The 20376-nt window shown below is 34.5% G+C and overlaps 2 protein-coding genes across 18 annotated transcripts in view; one reads left to right on the top strand and one right to left on the bottom strand.

Annotated features, from left to right (window-relative positions):
• Positions 1 to 17956, top strand: part of VRK2 (VRK serine/threonine kinase 2) — a 96999-nt gene extending 79043 nt beyond the window's left edge. For 5 of the 10 annotated variants that reach the window (XM_019942814.3, XM_019942817.3, XM_019942815.3 and 2 more), the window contains 5 exons: positions 1379 to 1446; positions 5295 to 5461; positions 9119 to 9274; positions 10610 to 10771; positions 17585 to 17956. In XM_019942814.3, coding sequence (XP_019798373.2) covers positions 1379 to 1446; positions 5295 to 5461; positions 9119 to 9274; positions 10610 to 10771; positions 17585 to 17929 — 898 coding nt within the window. In that variant the 3' untranslated portion in view covers positions 17930 to 17956. The remainder of the gene's footprint in view (positions 1 to 1378; positions 1447 to 5294; positions 5462 to 9118; positions 9275 to 10609; positions 10772 to 17584) is intronic. The other 5 variants (XM_019942816.3, XM_019942818.3, XM_019942820.3 and 2 more) reach the window with 3 other exon arrangements.
• The window catches only part of FANCL (FA complementation group L), a 78746-nt gene continuing 75857 nt past the window's right edge, over positions 17488 to 20376 (bottom strand). For 5 of the 8 annotated variants that reach the window (XM_073791364.1, XM_073791363.1, XM_033838505.2 and 2 more), the window contains 2 exons: positions 19713 to 19829; positions 18040 to 18407 (listed from right to left, as the gene is read on the bottom strand). In XM_073791364.1, coding sequence (XP_073647465.1) covers positions 18276 to 18407; positions 19713 to 19829 — 249 coding nt within the window. In that variant the 3' untranslated portion in view covers positions 18040 to 18275. The other 3 variants (XM_019942823.3, XM_073791366.1, XR_002177856.3) reach the window with 2 other exon arrangements.

Raw genomic sequence — 20376 nt, 5'->3', positions numbered from 1 at the left:
TCCCTTTCCCAAAACTAACACATTTATATGTCAGTATTAGAACTGTCTGATCAGCTACTTATTGCGGTGACTGATGTGTCCATATAACCCTCAGGTGACTAACATTTTTCAATATATGGGTCAAGTCAAAGGACAGCAACGGGCATATATAAAGGCTTGGTTTCCAATTTTCTACCTCAGTTTACCTAATTTGAATAAAATAGTTTATTTAAAAGACTAACATTTTAATTCCAATGATCCTATATGTGTTTTTCTTTTAGTAAGACCTACTAGTATTATTTTAGTCTTTTATCAATATGCATATATAGATGCCGTCATTGTATATGTCTCTAATGAATATACCTACATGTATATATTTGAATATAATAGGGTATTACATAAATAATAAAATATAATGCTAATAAACATAATCTCCATTTGTATTTTGGGGCCCCTTGCATATATTAATATATTCATTTTGACCTGATTACTAATATAAACCTATTGACCAATAAAGCTAATATTGTATTATGAAGTTTATAATTAAGACATATGTATAATTAAGATACGTACAGATATATATCTTATGTATATATAAGACATGTTCAAACTTTTTATATAATACATAATCGTAATTTATTTAACTTGCTGAGAAGGCATAACGCTGAATTTCCCCATAAGGGCAGGCTTGTATATTTAACCATAATACTGTATCCCATATGCCCTTTATTTTCCTAACATAGGGTAATATTAGATCAGTGCATTTATTGTTGCAATTCTGCCTATGCCTGAGTTTGTGAATCAAACATTCATATCAGTAATTTTAGTTGAATGTTTATATATTTGTGGCTGAAGCAACTTAAGAGATTTGTACTTGTTCAGTCTAAAACACTGGAAAGTGTTAGAATAATGGGTTTTTTGTTTTGTTTTTTGGATATTTCTTGTTAACCTGTTTAATCATGGCATAGCATAAAGCAACTGCCCAACTGAGAACAATATACATAAAATATTAAATAATTTGCCCCTCCGCAGTGCTGAGTACCTGAGGAGAAATATCCTGTAAATCCAGATAACATTTTTCTATGTATTCTTTTCTTAAGGTTTTTTTTTTTTAAAAATCACGTATCCCTACTTCTACATTTCTCCACGTACAGACCTTGTATTAAAGCATTTATACTGTAGTTCTACATTTAGTTTCTAGGTGATTGATATAAAATCGATCAGTGAGATTGGAGGGATCTCCCCCATCCACTTACCCTCTTACCCATTACAGGTGGGTGAAAAAAAAAAGTATGGAAAGTCACATTACTGGTGACCCACAGAGTTTTGTTTTCTAATCAAAACAGTAAATCACAGGATTGCAAACAAATTCACTGTGTGTTACTCTGTTTTGTTTTAGTCTGTTGGATGAGCTGCCTGAGTCGGTGCTTAAATGGGCTCCTTCCGGAAGCAGTTGCTGTAAGTCAGGTGATAACTTCTGCCTTCTCCTATACGATTTACAGCTCACCACATTTGTCACTCTTGTTTTGTAGCTTTTGCTGCACCCAGTCCCATTCCCATAGTGATGGGAAGAAACTCTCCAGGGTTACAGATACGTTGCTAGAGAAGAGATTGTTTAGATCCTTTTCATCAGGACACAAGAATGCTGCAAGAATATACGCAGGCAGCGTTCTGGGCTCTGCTGATGGCATTGCTTTCTTTTAGATGTATATTTGGGGAATCATGCACAGGTTTAATGGTCAACTGTATCTGGTATCTCCAGAGTGGACTTTCTGTTTCTGTTCCTATGTGTGTTGCTGAAAGAAGAGAAAGTTGATCTAAGGAAAGACTACTTTCAATTAATAATTTAAAAAACCAAACCATTAAACACTTGAATGCTGTTTAGACTTGGGTTATAGTCTGACTCAACAGCCAGAAAAAAATTTTTGGATTGGCAAGGCATATGACCTTGGGATTCGGAGTATATTTCAGTGAACAGGTTTCTCTTTCATGTTAGTATAGACCATTTCGGAATTCTTTAATTGGTAGTACTATCAGTAAAAATAGTAAGGCAATTCAGAATTACCCAAGTGCTGCATGGCACATTGTTCAGCACCGAGTTAACCACCGAGTTAGACTGCCTCACAGAGCAGAGCCTGCTTCTGCTGTCCGGCTTGCTTTCTGTCCAAGACGATAGGCAGAGTGAATCTTGATCTCTGTTTCTACCGGGCAACTTCGAAGTTAGCTTTTAGCTGACTTATGAAAGTAAATATGTACGCTGAGTGTCTAGATAAGGTCAAATAGTATCAGTTTCCACATGAGAGTTTAAAAGTAGAGTTAAATCATCTTAAACTTATACTTACAGCCCTTCTTTGACCAGAAACCAAAATTTTCATTTCCTTAGGAAATGAACAGACCAGTTCTGTTTTCCCACCTCCATTTCCCAAATCCCACAAGTCTACCCAGTATGAGTCTTCTGCTTCCCACCCTCTGTTGTCTCTTTCCTTCTGATGGAGGGAGGCAAACGGGAGAGTAGTATTCTCATTTGGGGGGATGGGTTGAAAGATGAAAACTTTTCATTTATGTAACTGCACTGAGTAACTCAGTCAATATGCCAGTATTCCTTTCTGGCTAATATTCTTATTGGCATTTTTACCAAGTCACACAGCTTTCATTTTACTCAACAGGACAGCAAAAAGAGAGATGAGGAGATGTTAAAAATTTTTTTAAATTGTGTATCTCTTTTCTTGTCTCTCATGCACAAAAGGTAACTGTTCAGTTTAGGATTAGGAAAGAAAGCCCATGTGCCCTGGATTGTACACAATAAATGCTTATGGACCAGTGTATATTTCTGGGACACTGCTGTTGCTAAATATAATATTTGAGTGGTACGAGAAATGGTGGGAGGAGTGCCAGGCTCCTCTTTTTCGGTACAAACCATTTGTTTGGGTCTATACTATTCTTTTATAAAATCCAGATTTCTATTTCTAAAGCACAAAATGTTGAAACTTTATTATTAACTATAATATATATTAACTATAATATATAACTATAATAAATATTATTATTTATTATTAAGGTCTCTCAAGTTAGTTGGTTATGCTTAGGAGAGTGGATATTGCTAGCATGAGAATCCGATTTACAAAAGGTTTATTACTAAGACATTTTATGAAAACAGCTGAGAAGTTTGCAACATGCATGTCCAATTCAGTGTAATAATATCAATAATAGTTTCAAAAGTTTCTACCTCTTGAAACGATAGTAATGATACTTAATATTTCACTAGCTTAAAAAGCAGATGATTCAAGAATATCATAATTTCATACTGCTCAAAGCATTTGTTTTATAACTCTGGAAATATGCTAGTAAATTAAAAGGTGTACTTAATATAATAAATCCAGATCTTGAAAGGCTAACATTTAAACCAGTACTATATCACAATCATCTAAGCATCAGGTTTATCATAATATATTCATAACAGAGGTGGCCCTTTTCTTTTTCTCCCTCTCCTACCTCACTGGGACCTCATTTTTTCAAACCCCAGACCCATGAAGGCTTTGCAGCACAGCTACTATCAGCTGGTGGAGTGCCAGGAGTCTTCCATTGTCTTCTAACAGTGATTTGTGAAAAGTGTCCCCAACATATTCAGCTCTCTTATTCATTTGGGATATTCTGGTTAATGGAATTGTAATATATACCAAACTGGGCTTACCAATCTTGAAAGGAACAAAGAACAACAGAATATTCATATTAAAATGGTAGTGGATGTAAGTTAATCTTTTTTCTTTTGGATCATCTCTTCAAGAATTGGATGCCCCACAAAGGGCTTCTGGAAACATGAGTTATAAATGTGATGAAGCTGCAGCACTTCCTAGTTACAGAGATCTGGTCGAGCGAGTGCTAGATAACAGAATTTGACATCTTATACATTAGAGAGGAAAAAGGTTGCAGAATTGCCACAGTATCCAAAAACCCAAAAAAACTCTGGAGCCAAGAGTTTTCATTTTAGCTGCAATAGCCTTATGTTCCTGGAAAATAGTTGTGGACAATACAGTGTAAAATGGTCACTCTCTGACTTTCCTTGGTGCCGGGGGGTGGGGGGGGGCGGGGGGGGCGGAGAGAATGACTATTCCTTTTGGAATTTTTCCCTGTAGGGAGTGAAACCCAGTGTCTCTGCAGTTCCCCACTTGAAAGGAGGTAGGCCTGGAAGGGAGCAAAGATTTAGGAAGTCAGTTCTGACAAGCCACGAAGCTTCCCCAATTTCCCCACCATAGGATATGAACAACTTAGTGAGAAAGTAAGAGGTACTTGTGTCTGGGTCAGTAATAAGTTTTTGAAGAGGAAAGGCTTGAAAAGCTAGTTTATGGAGTATAAACATCTCTGTTAACAAATGAAAATATGCCAGTTTTTAAACAGTGTATGGTATTATCACTTATATCTCAGATTGAACCTCCACCTGAAACAAAAATGCAAACTACATTTGTTGTAAAGCGGCTATATTTCTAATTTTTGGTTACTGACTCTACTTGTACTGTATTTCAAAGTTTGTAGTTCATAACTTCTTTTGTGGGGAGGTTACTATACCATTCTAGGGAAGAGAAAAATTGAAAGGTGGCAACTTCTCATCCTTGTGCTCTAAATCAGAAAGGCTATGCCATGATTGCCCTGGGCTAGCTAGGTATGCAGGACTTGAGCGAGGTCGGCAAATTCTAAAGTCAGTCACGGCTAAAACTGTAGAATTCAAGGTCATTTCTGAATGAACTGTTGTAGTCTCAAAATCAAAGCCTTAATTACAATTTGCAATGATTTCTTCCTTTAAAGTAAGGACGTTTATAGTATTTTTTGTTTGCTTTTGTTTGGTATTTTTGTTTGTTTACATTTTTAACTGAATTTTTAAAACTTCAAAAAATGTATTTTTAACTGAATTTTTAAAATTTCAGAAAAAAAGTGTGAAGTATGGCTGGTTCTGTTATATTATTCATGTAGTTCTTAGTAGTTGCATCCTATAAATCAAAATCACTAACTATAATTTTAAAAATATGCTTCTTTTGATGAGTGAATTGTAAACATTATCAACAAAGATATGTTAAAAAAAAAAACCCACTAGTTTCTTCCATCTTGTCCAGTCTGTAGGTCACTAGATTTCAGTCATTTTTGGATATCATTTAAAGAGTACTTTCCTGTTGAACTGTTCATTCTTAGTTTCTTTGAAGGGGGTGTATGTGTGTGCGTGCACTTGCTTGTGTAAGAGAAAAACAACAGAGATTTTGAGAATATTGGAGTTTTGAAATTTTTTCCCATTATGAATGACATTAAAAAAATTTAATACTTCACAGGTGAAATAGCCCAGTATTTGGTATGTGCTCATAATTTAGCATATGATGAAAAGCCAAACTATCAAATGCTCAAGAAAATTCTGAACCCAAGTGGAATACCTTTAGGACCACTGGAATTTTCCCCTAAAGGAGAGAGCTTAACTGTGCGTACTCCAAATAATCAAAAGGTAAGTAACAGTCCCTGGAATCCAGTGATGACCTCTGTGAAGCTTATGTACCCAATGAAGTTGTTTTAGGTGTCAAAATGAGTCTGACAGTCCTGTTTCTTACTTATATCTAATTCTTATATCCCCTGAGCTCCGAGAAATTTTACTGAAGGTTCCTTTGACTTGTTGTCTTCAAGAGAAAAATAGTAGGATCTGTGGCCTGTTGTGTATTATTAAAGAAATAAAGCAGTTACTGATGTCATAGAGATAGGACTAGGATAAGATATTAAAGGCAAATCCAGCTTTATTCATGGAAACCTTTTTTGCTGCTTTTCTTCAGATTTTCTTTAGCCATCCCTCTGTTTTTGCTTACTCTTGGCCATAATTTGGTGGTGGTAATAATATTCTTAAATTTTACCAGAATATTTGTATGTGCTGATTCTTCAATCTATAGAAACAATTCTTTTTTGCAAAAAGTTATTTTTTAAAGTTACACCTTCCACTTTATCTTCCAACTGACTCCCTCACAGCAACATTTTTTAAAAAAATTAGAACTGGAAACAACACAAAAGAATTAGAACTTGAAACATTTTTTAAGAAGGTGGGAGAAGCCTTGAGACTGCTATCAACAACATTACTGGACAGGCAACTAAATGTCTAATCCTGACTTGACGCTGCCCATGTGCAAAAAAAAAAAAAAAAAAAAAATGGAGGGCTTTGTTTCCTGATGCATGTACATTAAGGTAGGGTCAGGATGTCATTCATTTTTAATATTTCTTGTGAACTTTGGATCATCACAAGTATTCATGAGCCAAGAATGCAGGATGCAAACTAATGTGACTGATAGGCTGCTAGATGAATGGTGAGTCAAGTATCAGTGCACAGATGGTTCTGATTTGCTGAATTTTGTAGCTGCTGCAACTGAAGACATAAAATATCCTTCTAGTCATAAATTAGCTCTTTGGAAGCAAAACCTTGGCACCAGAGCTTTACAACCTTCAATTAGTAGGGAAAGAAGTATTTGAATGACTGTGGTATTGACATCTGTAGGCCTGCATAGTAATCATTCCTAATAGAAGAGAATATCTGTTTGAGGAGGTTTTGCATGGCTAATTAACTACCAGTGAGAATATGTAATTTTTTCATGATCTCCTGATTGTCACCTTTCTCTCATGATACAATTACATTTTATTGTAGCAAGTGCCTCACAAACCAATTGTCAGCACTATTTACGTATTGCAGAAGGCAGAACAAAAGTTCATGTTTAATAAAAAGCCACTGCATTTTGATCTTGGTAATTACTGAGACTTATTTTAACAGTTTTATTGACTTTTGTGTTTTTACCACTTTTGCAACAAAACAAAGAGCCATTTTCCTTGACATAGTATTTCCCTTGCAGTAACAGCCAGCACTTAATCCACACTAATTTAAGTAGATTTTTTCCTTTTTTGTAGTTTTTCAGTTTCATAAACTTAATTGAAATATAAAAGAAGCCATTTAAAAAACTGATAGCTATATCCTCTGATATAAAATTCTAATTATTACCCACCAGAATTTTCAGTTTCATCAAATTCAAAGGATGTTTGTGGTGAAACCATTTTTATATGCAGAGATAGAACATAAAACATTTTTTTCCAGTGAGCCTCAATCAAAAATATTCTGTTCTTCCCTTTTGATTAGAGCACTTTGATTATGAGTAAAAAGAAAACACTAAGAATAATATGCATTCTTAAGACTTTAGCTAATTTCTGTTAACAATATGATCAGCCTCAGTATACAGACATTAAGATGAATCGGGGATATATTTTATAGCAGATCAATATTTACTGAATAATGACTTTATTTCTGTAGTATTTTGAGTACACTAATATATTTGATAATTATATAGGTTCACCATATGTGACCACACCTTAAATTTTTTATTTTTAAATTAAGTTGACAGATTTTGAAATACTGCAAAAACCAAACTTGAAAATGATCAAAAGCACAGTATGATAATGTAAACTGTCCTGAACTCAGTTTTCCTAAATGATCAAGGATCGTTTCCACAGTTGATTGCTTCCATAACAAAAATCATTTTTAAGTCCAGAATGAATATCAATCACATGGCCCCAAATTTCTCTCTTTTTAGACAGAATCCCCTCATTAGTAGCTAAAGATATTTCTTGTTACTCTATACATGGATCTAATTATTTAACAAAATAAATAATGAACTCTGGACTTGTAATTTTTGGATAAAGATACTTGAAGTCAGTGGACCAGGAAACATATATAGTTAGATAAATAAAACGTTTCTATGATTCAGTATTCAAAGGAAAGTTATGAATGTTTAATTTTTTAAGTGTTATTTCCCTCAGTATAAGTGGTTTGTGCCTTTTAAATTTAGTAGTGATAACAAAAATGTGTTTTGGTTAGGTATTATAAAATAGCACATCACCATAAGAATCTCAGCAAACTTATAGCATCTTTTTGCAAAAAAACCCAGAGGGATTTATCCAATACTGGGTTTTACTAGGCATCATAAACTGTCCCCTATAAGCTGAACCTTCTTCTTGAAGTCCTCAAATACTGTTACTGGAGTTAAATTGGAAATGAACTTTTTGTCAAGGTAGTAGAGATGTTGATATTTTTTCCTGAAAAGCAAATCTTTTGGGACATTTGCCTTGATCAGAATGATACTATGTATAGCTGATATTACTCTCTAGTAGTTCTGAAGGCTCTGGCATTGTCATATTAGAAGAATCTTACCATCAGGGCTACCTCAGTCTATTTATGCCATCCATTGGGATGTAATGTCCAAAATTCACTGAAGGAAACCATATTCAGTAAGAATGCTTATTGAGGTGAGCTAAAGCTCCAGAATTCCTGGATGACAATGCTAAAGCCAAGCTAGAAACCAGCATTACAGGAGGCCTCAATTCAACCCTTGAATAAGCCATTTCCTCAAGAGCCAGCAGTGGATCCTTTCATCAGTTTACCAATATCTCCCTCCTTATTCTGATGCGTGAATCCATTTTGTAATTTTATAGACACCTGAGCACAGTGAGCCACTCATCCTTCCTGAACACTTTACTAAGGCAGAGGAGTAGCTGTAGGTCATAGTTAAAATGTTCAAGCTATCCTAATTTCAGACAAGAAAAAGTTTGTTTCTTCATTCACCCGGAATCTGAGGTTCGTATAGCAAATCCAGGGGTGAATAGATTATTACTGGTAGTAGTAATCTTTGTATTGAACTTAAAAGCTTACAGAATTCTTACTTGAGCTTTAATTCTCAAAATAATTCTATTAAAGTTGTCTTCATATTTCTTTTCTGTATGAGAAAAAGAATATAAATTCTTAATAATAAGCACATTGTTGCTTACTGAATTTTAGGAGTCCAAAAGTATTCCTTATTTTGTAGAACAGTATGACGTGCCAATGAAGAGTTAAACAAAAATTACCTTATTTGAATAGCCACTTTCTGGAAAGTGACACACATTTGGATAGTATCCTTCTGTTTGATTATGTGGGATACCCAGAGTGTCTTTTATATTTACTTTTTTATCTTTGAGAAAAAGTTTTACTCTGTTCACAATTAAGGGTTAGACTTCATGATCCCACTTCACTCTTACCATTTTAAAAGTTTCCCTAGAAATAGAAATTTTCCATAAATTGGGTATCATTTTGTTTATTATATAGACGTGTTCATGGCAGCACAACTTAACCATCCAGCCAACTGACAGCAAATCCAGGAGGCATTGTCTCTTCCAGGAGGCCTCAGAGAGGACTGAATATATTAGACCGAATTCTGTTTGTACATCAGAGGCTCCCAGACCAAAAACTGTTATACCTAAGGTGCCTAGCATATAGGAGGCACTAAAATTCCCAGTATCTCAACTAATCCTTTCTGTCACAGAACACATCTCATAATGATTGCCAAGCCAGTGTTTTATTAAGATAGAACTATGTACAGCAGCCTTGGGAAACACTGTTTTACACAAGTGGTATGATGGGCATTTATTACCAAGATAACTTCAGTGGAAAACTGGCTCAGAAGGTGGTTACACATGAATTTTTCTAGGAGTTGGGGAGAGTTGAGTGGTAGAAATAAAGAACCCCTGAGTGACCAGAAAGCAATTCCAATTTTCAGGTTACTGAGAAGCAATGGCTTTGCTATCCTTTGAGAAGCTGGAATCCAGGAGGAGGGATGAATAAAGAATGGTGTTGTGACAGCTTAAACCTAGCCACAAAACACCAGCATATTTTAAAGGGAAGGAGTGAACACACTTGGCAATAGAAGCTAAAAGTTGAGAGACTACAAGTTAAGGCTCTGCTTGCTCAGCCAATGTAATTCATTCTCTAGTTTGGCACTGGCTACTCCATTATTTCCCCTTGTACTGTTCCTATCTTCTGCCCCCTATTTAACCCATGAAAACAGGTGATGGCACTTTCAGCTGCTGTAAACATGAAGCTGCTGAACAAATACTTCACATAAGGATCTTCACTGTGGCTTTCAGTCTTCCAACTGTATTGTGGCATCTGCCCTGTGTCTACTTCAAGGTTATTGAGAGTCAGTCATCCCCCAGATAACAGCATGGTGTGAAAAAGAAACCTCAGAGACAGCAAGCTTGTTGTAGAATTTAACCTCTGATACTGGTACACAGTATTAGATGACATGGACTGTTATTCATCTGCTCAAAGGTTAACTTACCTGTATAAAAAAGTAAGCAACACCATAAGCTCCTAATTATGTTCACATTAATTAGGCTCACTTCAATGATAGAAAACTAAGATTCTAATTAATAAGAATTTAAACTAAAAAGATGTCCTGGATCCACTCCCAGCAAAGGTTAATAATGAATTCATGTGCAGTTTTCATATGTGACAGTTTTCTGTAAAAATGCTGTTTTCAGTAAGCAAATTATCTATAGAGATAATTTCTAAAGAGTGCATGACAGTGACACTAATTTTTATTGGTCTTGTCCTATTGAGGAGAAGAGGCCTGAATCTTGCCAACTACTGTACTTTTCTGTAATTTCCATTTGTTGGTTTCCTCCTTATTTCTTCCTTTTTTCAAAGCTTGGCAAGTATAAAATTTTCAAGAATCTGGACATGAATGCATTTTTTTTTTTTTTTTTTACAAGTGTCAGACGTTTTCCTTATATATTATTACTTACTCTGTATCAACAGGTTGATTCACGAAAAGCTGCAACAAAGCAAGTCAATCAGATGCAAAATAGGTTACTAGAAAAAAAAGGCCACAGTGAGAAAAGTGCTGAGTCCTGTGCAACGTGGAGAAAAGTGCAAGAGGAGGAGAAGCTGACTGGGTTGTCCAACAGTGAAACAGCACAGGTGAGAGGCGTTTTGTTGTTGTTTCCCTTAATATTATATTAGAATATGCCCTTTGGGAATAAAGACTTTTATTTTTCTCCTGAGGGCCAAGGTTGTACAGTTTTGTTAAATGAGAAAGGACAGAAAATATCCTATCCAGTGGATAAAATCAAAGCAGCCAAAACCAGTTATCATAGAAACAGAATGACAGTGAGCACACTTGCGTGCAGATCTGATTTCTTTCTTTAGCCCGAGAATCTAACGAAGTGCACTTGAATTTGTTATGCCGTCTACGATCCATGAGGGACTCACCGTATTCCATACTGTTACGTTGGCTCCTCCAGTCTAACTCATAAACAGATGTGAGAGGGTCCCTGTCACTGTGGTTGTATTTCAAAATGACGGACTTTTATATCATCCGATCATTTGTTTGGTTAGTGACTCACCTTTAGCAGATGCCTCATTCAAGCAACAGCAAAAGTCTTTCCTAATTTAACCTTTTTTGACAAGGAGAAGCATACAAGGTATTTATATCTGCAGTGAAAAAAAATTTTTCTCAAAATGGCTAACATTTTATATGATTTCAACGTCATTTTCCAAATGGTTTCAGGTAGTTTACAATATGGAACAAGATAATGCCCCCATCTTCTATCTCCCCCCATGCCCCCCCCCCAAAAAAACAGTTGGTTAATCAGGCAGCTGGGATGTTAATCATTAAACTGAGCACTGAATTTAGCTCTGAACTTCCTGGCAGCCAAGGCAAAAATTAGAAGCCTACAAGTTAGGCATTTCTTATCTAACTAGCAAGCATACAAGTGTATCTAGAGAGAAAAATGCTTTTTTTCGTACTAATAGGAATCTCTTGCATTTATTCTGTTATAAAACCACAGTAGCATCATTTCCTTTTTATTTTATTTTCAAATTGATACAAAGGAATCTACTTCAAGAGGACACATTTTATAGTTCCCATTTATAAAACTGAAGACAAATGTTGCTTGGTGACAAAATTTAGATATTCTTGAGTGCTCTTTTTCAACCCTCCATTGTATAACTACACCATAATTTGCATATCCATTCTCCTATTAGTGGGTACCTGGGCTGCCCGTGTCTCAAGCCACCATGAATATAGTCGCTCTGAATATTCTGACACAAGTCCTTTTATGGTTATGTTTTGTTTGTCCTGAGAAGTGGAATTGCTGGGTCATGGGGCAGATGTATGTTCAACATTATAAAAAGCTGACAAATACTTCCCACTTTATACTCCCATCAGTAACGTATGTGAGTTCCAGTCATTCCACCTCCTCCCCACTATTTGGTGTTTGTCAGTCTTAATTTTAGTCAACGTGTGTATATTAGTATCTCGTGGTGATTCCACTTATCTTTATCTGATGACCAATAATTGTGAGCACCTTTTCCTGTGCTGACTGCCCATTCATATACCTTCTTTTGTGAAGTGTCTTTTCAAGTTTTATCCATTTTTATTTGAATGATTGTCTTTCTATTATTAACTTGTAGGAATTCTCTATATATTCCACATATAAGTCTCCTGTCCAATGTCTACATTGTAGATATGTTCTCCTAGTGTGCAGCCTGCCTATTCATTTACTTAACAGTGTCTTTGATGAGCAGGAAGTATTTGTTTTTATTTGAAATTCAATTTATCAATTTATTATTTTTTTCTGTAAAGAAATCTTTGCCTACCTCAAGGTCACAAAGTTACTTTGCTATATATTTTTTTAGAAGGCTTATAGTTTTAGCTTCCATACTTGGGTCTGTGAGCCATCTCAAATCAGTTGGGTATGGTGTGAGATAGGGGTTGAGGTTCCTTCCATATTGAAAGCCAGTTACCCCAGTACCATTTCTTAAAAAGATTTTCCTTTTCCTAATTAAATTTCTTTGGAGCGTTTTTCAAAAGTCAGCTGACTATATAAGCATGGGTCTATTTCTGGACTCTCTATCAGTGTATTCCACACAGTATCAATTACTGTAGATTTATAGCAAGTTCTGAAATTAGGTAGTTTAAGTCCTTCAACCCCTTTCTTTTCTTCAAAGATGGCATGGCCATTTTAGTTCCTGGTCCCCTCCATAAAACTTAAGAATCACCTTGTCAGTTCCCACTAAACAGCACAGTGGGATTTTAATTGGGACTACACTAAATCTAGAGATCAGTTTAAAGGGAAATGAAATCCCAGCAACATTGAGTCCTCCAGTGCATGAACCTGAGACTTCTATGTGTTTCTTTCAACAATGTTTTGTAGTTTTTAGTGTAGATATCCTATACATCTTCTATTAAAAGTATTTCTCAATATTTTGGTTTTTAATCCTACTGTATGTCATTTTTTCAAAAATTTTATATTCCAGTTATTTGTTCCCGGTATATAGAAATAAAATTGATTTTGTATATTGACCTTGTGTCTTGGGATCTTCCTAAAATTCACTGATTAGTTCTAGTAGTTCTTTTGTATTCTTAGGATTTTCTACATCATCAATCATGTTGTCTGTAAATAGAGTATTCTTCCTTTCCAACATGTATGCCTTTCATTTATTCCTTTCATGTTTTATTACACCTGCTGGGACCTCTAGTACTATACTGACTACTCAATATAGTAATGAGAGTGGGCATCCTTGTTCCTAATCTTAGGGGGAAAAGCATTCATTCTTTCACCATTAAGTATGATGTTAGCTGTAGGTTTTTCCTAAATGCCCTTTATCAGGCTGAGGAAATTTCGTTGTATTTATAGTTTTTGAAGAATAAATTTTAGTCATGAATGGGTATTAAGTTGTTTTGGGGGATGTGTCGAGATGATCATATGATTTTTCACCTTTACTAGTATAATGAATTGCATTGATTTTTGAATGTTAACATTTTATTTCTGGAATAAATTCCATTTAGTCGTGATGTGTTGTCATACTGAATTCAATTTGCTATTTCTCCATTATGGATTTTTATATTTACATTGTTGAGAGAGAGTGGTTGGTAAATTTTCTTTTCTCTCAATATCCTTGTATGGTTTTGTTTTCCAGTCATTACATGTTACATTAGAGGGAAGTGTCTATTTTCAGAAAATGTCTCAGTAAGATTTGCCTTTCATAAAAATGACAGTTTAGAAAGAAAACTATCTAGGTCTAGAGTTTTGTTGTAGTAAAATTTCAAATTATGAATTTACTCTGTATCACAGATAATAGTGATTATTAGATTTTCTTTTTCTTCTTGTGTCAGTTTTGGTAATTTGATCTTTCAAGGAATTTGTCCATTTCATTTAACTTGTCAAATTTGTTAGCACTGTGTAGTTCATGATATTCTCGTTATACTTCTAATGTCTTCTTTATCCATTCCTGATAATGGTAACTTTATTCATTTTGCTTTATAGTGACACTGTCTCCCCAATCGTAAACCATGGAAAGCATTGGTCTTTTCTGCATCACTATAGTTTTGTCATTTTGAGCATGTCAGTATAAATCAGATTATACACTATGTAACTTGTTGAGATTGGCTTTATTTCTTTCACCGTAACACCCGTGAGATCCATGCAAATTTTGCATCTATTGATAGTTCATTCCTTTTTATTGCTAGGTAGTATTCTGAGGTATGGATGTAGTGTTGAAGAACATATGAGTTTCTTCCAGTTTTTTGCCTTTCACCATTTAGTATGACACTAGCTGTAGATTTTTGGTAGATGTTCTTTATCAAGTTGAAGTTCCCCTCCATTTCTAGTGTATTGAGAGTTATTATGAATGGGTGTTGAATATTGTCAAATGCTTTTTCATATCTATTAATATGACCATACGATTTTTCACCTTTATACTGTTACTATGGTGGATGACACTGATTGATATGTGAATACTGAAAGACTCTTATATTCCTTGAGTCAACCCCACTTGGTCATGGCATATTATTCGTCATTGGGTTCAGTTTGTTAGTATTTTGTTGATGACTTTTACATCTCTAATGAAGACTGTTGGTCTGTAGTTTTCTTTTTATTTTATTGTCTTTTTCTGGTTTTGGAATCAGGTAATGCTTGCTTCATAAAATGAGTTGAGACATCTTCCAATTTCTGGAAGAGATTGAATAGAATTAGTGTTTCTTTTTAAATGTTTTAGAGAATTCTCCAGTGAAACCGTCTGGGCCTAGAGATTACTTTTCCTTTTTTAACTATGAATTCAAGTTCTTTACTAAGACTATTCAGATTATCTATTTCAAGAGTGGACAGACTTTCCTATAAAGAGCCAGACAGTAAATATTTAGGTTATACAAGTCATATGGTCTCTCTTTTGTTCAACTATGCATTGTAGTGCAAAAGCATCATATACAATAGGTAAACAAATGAGTATAGCTGAGTTCCAGCAGAACATTTATGGCACTGAAATTTGAATTCCATGTAATTTTCAAGTGTCACAAAGTATTTTTTCCAGCCATTTAAAAATGTAAAAACCATTCTTAGGTGGCAGGTTCTACAAAACAGGTGTTGAGCTGGATTTGGCCTGCAGACCACAGTTTACCACCCCCTAATCTATTTCATCTTGAGTTATTTTTGATAATTTGTGCTTTTCTAAGAATTGGTCTGTTTCATCCAAGCTGTTATATTTTTATTTGTAGAACTGTTCATAGTATTCCTTTATTTAAATTCTCTAAATGGAATTGAAGCCTATAGTAATATTTCTTTCCAAATATCAGTAGTTTTCTCTCTTTTTTGGTCAGGTTTATCAATTTTATTGGTCACAGAGCCAGCTTTTGTTTGAGTTTTCTCTATTTTTGTTTTGTCAATTCCATTGATTTCTGCTCTTTATTTCCTTCATTCTACTATGTATTTATTTTCTTTTTTTCTAGTTGCTTGAGGTAGAAACAAGCCTCAGTTATTGAATTGAGACTTCTTTTTTAATATAAGTATTTAGTATTAGAGATTTTCCTTCTAACACTGTGTTAGCCATGTCCCATATATTTTGATACGTTTTCATTTTCATTCAGTTCAGTATATTTTTAAGTTTCTCTTGGGTCTCTGACCCATTCAGGAGTTTTTAAAATTTTTCAAATGTTTGAAGATTTTCCTGTTCTTTCTTTCTTTCAGCTTGATTTAGGTGTATTTTCCTTTTCTTTTTCTATTTCAGGTGGAAGATTAGGCTACTGATTTGAAACCTCTGTTTTTTCTAATATAAGCATTGAATGCTATAATGACCTACTAAGTCCCATTTTAACTGCATCCCATAAATCCTTACATAGTATTTTAATTTTGTACTTTCCCATGAGACTTCTTTTGATGTCTTGGTTATTAGAAGTGTGTTGTCTAATTTCCAAATGTTTAAAGATTTTCTATTATTGATTTCTAATTTATATTATTATCTGAGAACATGCTTTGTATAATTTTGTATTTGTTAAGGTTTATTACATAACCCCCAGGATATGGTCTATCTTGGTGAATATTCCAATTGCGATCGAAAAGAACATGTACTCTTCTGTTTTGGAGTGGAATACTCTATAAATATCAGTTAGATCCCATTGGTTTGTGTGATCTAACCTTGCTGTTTTTGTCTAGTAGTTCTCTGTTAATTACTAAGACTGATGTTTTCTAGTAAGGAGGATTGTGAGCTGCTGCCCCTTTGCTGTCCCTTGCTTAATGCAAGGCAATGGTGGTCAGTAGGGTTATGTACCAGTAAAACTTTACTCACAAACAGGCAGCTAGCCAGTGAGCAACAGTTTTCCAACCCTAGCCAGACTGTCTCTCCCAGTCACAGCTCTCAGTAAACTGAAGCACTCAGTAAACTGAAGTGCCTTCCCATTTGACATCATTTGTTGTTGCTTAAAGAGAGGTAAGGTATTTAGGTTGCACAAGAGATGATTCTATCTTGAAATTGTAGTAGTTTGACTTCTGTTCTTACCTAGACAGGGATAACTAGATCATCCACTTCTACATGTAACTTATATGTAAATGCAGTTTAGGTTAGCTTGCTTGTGGCGCTCAGCCTTTGCAAATATGATTTGATGGTGTTTTTCTTTTTCTTTGTGCAAGAACAATGCTTTATGGGCCTACTGGAGTAACCATTAACTCATTTTGCCTTTAGTGAATTAAGCTGACAAAACTTTAGGAACATTGCATGCATGTGACTTTGTTAGCTCTCAGGCAGTAAAGAGTAGTTTATAGTTATCTCAATAATTTATTTCTTTTTAATGGAAAAGCTAAAGAGCCTTCGAGACATCTCTTTTGAAACAGTGAAACTGAAATTTGTATAAACTGCTTGATTCCTTTTTGCTTAGGAGTTTAGGGTGAGCATCTTTTCTTAGATAAGCTTCTGGACAAATAAAGATTTTTACCAGCTGTCTTCTCGAGATCTGTTATGGGAAGATGTCAGTCAATCTCTGGTGCTCCGGCAGGAGGCTACGGGGGCAGGCCACCACTAGCTAAGGCTAGTCTGTGGGTGCACAGCACTTGCACCACCATCTTGCTCCAGTGCTTCTAGTATCTTTAATTATTACTGACCAAAAGAAGTCCTTCTAATTATAACTCTCTTATCCCCATAAGATTAAGCCTGTTTCTTTTTCTTGCCAAAAAATTCATTTTTTCATATTCTATCCTATTTTTAGATTATAAATTATTTAAGAAATAGCCTACTTCTTGGTTTAAAAGAACCAATCAATCAAATTAACCAGATTTGATCGTTTGATGCTGGTAAGTACATAAACACTTAAAATCAAGAACCTAAAAATAACTTCTCAGGAAAATAAAAAGCACACAAAAACTTGATCTTGTGTAACAAATTTTATTTAGCATTCTTATAGAGTACACAAAATAAACACTTGGATAACTCAAACCTAACAAACACATATGTATTTTCTCATAGGAAAGCACAAGGAGAAGACAAAAATACTGCGAGTCGCAAGAATTTCTGAATGGAGTAAAAAGTTCTCCACAAAAATCCAGCTGTATACAGTTCCCTAATTCATTTTATGAACCCCATCAAGATTTTACCAGTCCAGATATGTTCAACAAGTCAAGCTCTCCATCTTGCTACACGTCCACTTCTACAACTGGTATGGAGGTCACAGAATTAGACAGTTCTACAGGATTTTGGCTTACAATTTCCCAGTTTACTCTTAGTGAAGAGATAAAGGCAGATGTATATTATTATGGCTTCACCATTCTTCTTCTTTTGATATTAGTATGTCTTGCTTTATATTTTCTCTAAAGATATCAAATAAAATCCTTTTGCTAATTTAAGTTTCCAGTTCTTCACAGAAATGTTGCATTCTTATTTCAGGCTTTTCTCCCAGACATTTTCAAGGTAAGTGGCTTATAAAAAGAGGAATGCTTTATATTAGAGATGGTGTAATGATAGAGTTTGGAAAATACTTTTTAAGGTTCAGATCACCTAGGAAATCTAGAAAAGGGGTTAACTTTTTTTTGATCAAAGGAGAAATCTGAAAATTAAAATGTTAATAGGGACAATTTATCTTAGAAAAAATGTTTAAATACATAGATTGACAGATGTTTCCAAAAATTTTATATAGGCTGATATACTATATAGCTATCTTCTAAAATATATTACTAAAAGCTAGGCACATTTTATGAAATGTGATTAATAATTTGCTTACCTTACTACAATATGGACATTCACCAAATATGACGTTAAAACTCTGTCTACTAGTCAGTAGTCCTCTCAGCCACTGAAGATTTTAAAAAGAGAAGAAAGGGAGCAGTGTCAACATGATTACATATTACAGGTACTCCAAATAAATTTTTCTTTTTGAGTGCATCATATTTTTATGCCAGATGGTTTGCCTTCTTAATTTTCTTTTGCAAGAGTAAGAGGAACATCTCCTGAGCCAATAACAAACTACTAAAATGCTGAATAACAAGGGGAAACCAGTATGGATTTCAAGGTCTATACCACTGATTTATATGCAAATTATAGGCCCCTTTAAGAATCTGATAAAAAGTATGCACCTTCTCTACCCCAAAACAGATGTACACAAAAATAACTCCATGGGGTTCACAGACCCTCCCTAAATCCATTAATCACAAATTAAGAACTCCTGCTATAAAAGATATCCTAGGCTCTTTAAAATTTAGGTCTTAATTCTGATCTTAATCACCAATAGTAGGGTTAATTCTCAATCCATTAATTACAAGCAGGAGGCAATCCATTTTTAAAAATTAAATGAATTTTCATTATTACAAAAGAAAGCACATGTTCCCTTAAGAGTATCTCTATAATTAGACCTAGTATTTTATGATTTTATATAAGGTAAATTGACATCTCTACCTAAATTCTCCACTGTTAAACTGCAGCTAGCACCAGCTGCTATCTCTGATCACAAAAATCAGGAGGTATATTAAGGAAGTTTTTAAAAACTGAAAGCTGCAAGTCATTTTGTATATAGATGCACATACAGTTAGTCATATGTCCATTGTGCCCTAAGATGAGTGCTAGAGAGCAAGTGACTGCAGACAGGAAGGAAAGCAGACTTCTCATGTATACAGTAAATAAAGTGTCATTGACTTAAGAGTGTTGTGAGTTATTTAGATCATAAAATGCATTCTTCTCAATATCAAAAGTAGTATTATTACATTTATTCTATACTTAAATATAGCCTGAAAAAGTAATAGGTACTCTACAGTACTAGCTCCCTTTCACCTTATTGCCACCATTACTCCTACTTGGATGAGTTTACAGAGTTTGCATTGTGATTACATGAGATATTTACAGAAAGATTCCAATGTTCCATCAGTTTAATTTGTTATGCATCAATAAACAGTCCATGAGTATATTCTAGATACATTTTCCCACTTCTTGGATACTTTAGGACATTTATAAATTCATTAGTAGCCACGAAGAAATGAAATACACATTTGGAATGAACTTTAAAGGAGATAATGGCAATAAAAGATCACTATTGATTTTAGATTGTTTAGATTTCAAATATGCGTATTTCCTATGCTGTTAGTCTTACTGATATTTTTATTTTTACCTCATATAAACATATTTGATGGAAAGGCTGTCCACACTGTGAATTATCACACACTTGATCGGGAATGGCACCGTCAAGTTGGTAGGCATAACAAATTCCACAATCCATAGAAAAATCCTCCGAGAAAAGAAATATTGGGGGATGGGGTGGTGGGAAAAAAGAAATATTTATAAGAATACACAAGGTGAAACTAAAAAGTGAATAATATGGTATTAGATGCTATTAAATTTTTATAAAGTTTTTATAAAGGTAACTATATTGCTGTTACAGAAAATACAGTCACATCACTATTTAACACCTTAGAAAAGCTATCTGTAAGAGAGGGCTGCCTTTTTCATCCAATAAATAATATACATATGCCAAAAAGCAGATTCTATTTTTGGCTCACAAGACGTTTTGGGCTTAAGTAATATTCCCACTATGTACATCAGTATAATGCCACTGCAGTATGCAAAGACAGGAACTGACATTAGCTGGTGATTATACTAAACTTCAAAATTCTGCAACTAAAGGAAAAAGACAAAAACATCCCCACCACTTTAGTAGTCTACATTCTTAGCAGCTTTGTCAAAAATCAATTCTTAGTTTTTTTTTTGCAGTGTAGTAGTCTCTATTCAATTTTGAAAAACTATACTGCCAACCTTCACAAACACTTGTTTCAAGC

Source organism: Tursiops truncatus, chromosome 14, assembly GCF_011762595.2.
Source record: "Tursiops truncatus isolate mTurTru1 chromosome 14, mTurTru1.mat.Y, whole genome shotgun sequence".
In the NCBI taxonomy this organism is placed as follows: Eukaryota; Metazoa; Chordata; class Mammalia; order Artiodactyla; family Delphinidae; genus Tursiops; species Tursiops truncatus.
The sequence above is the reverse complement of the archived record's forward strand: the minus strand, read 5'-3'. Positions and strand labels throughout refer to the sequence as shown.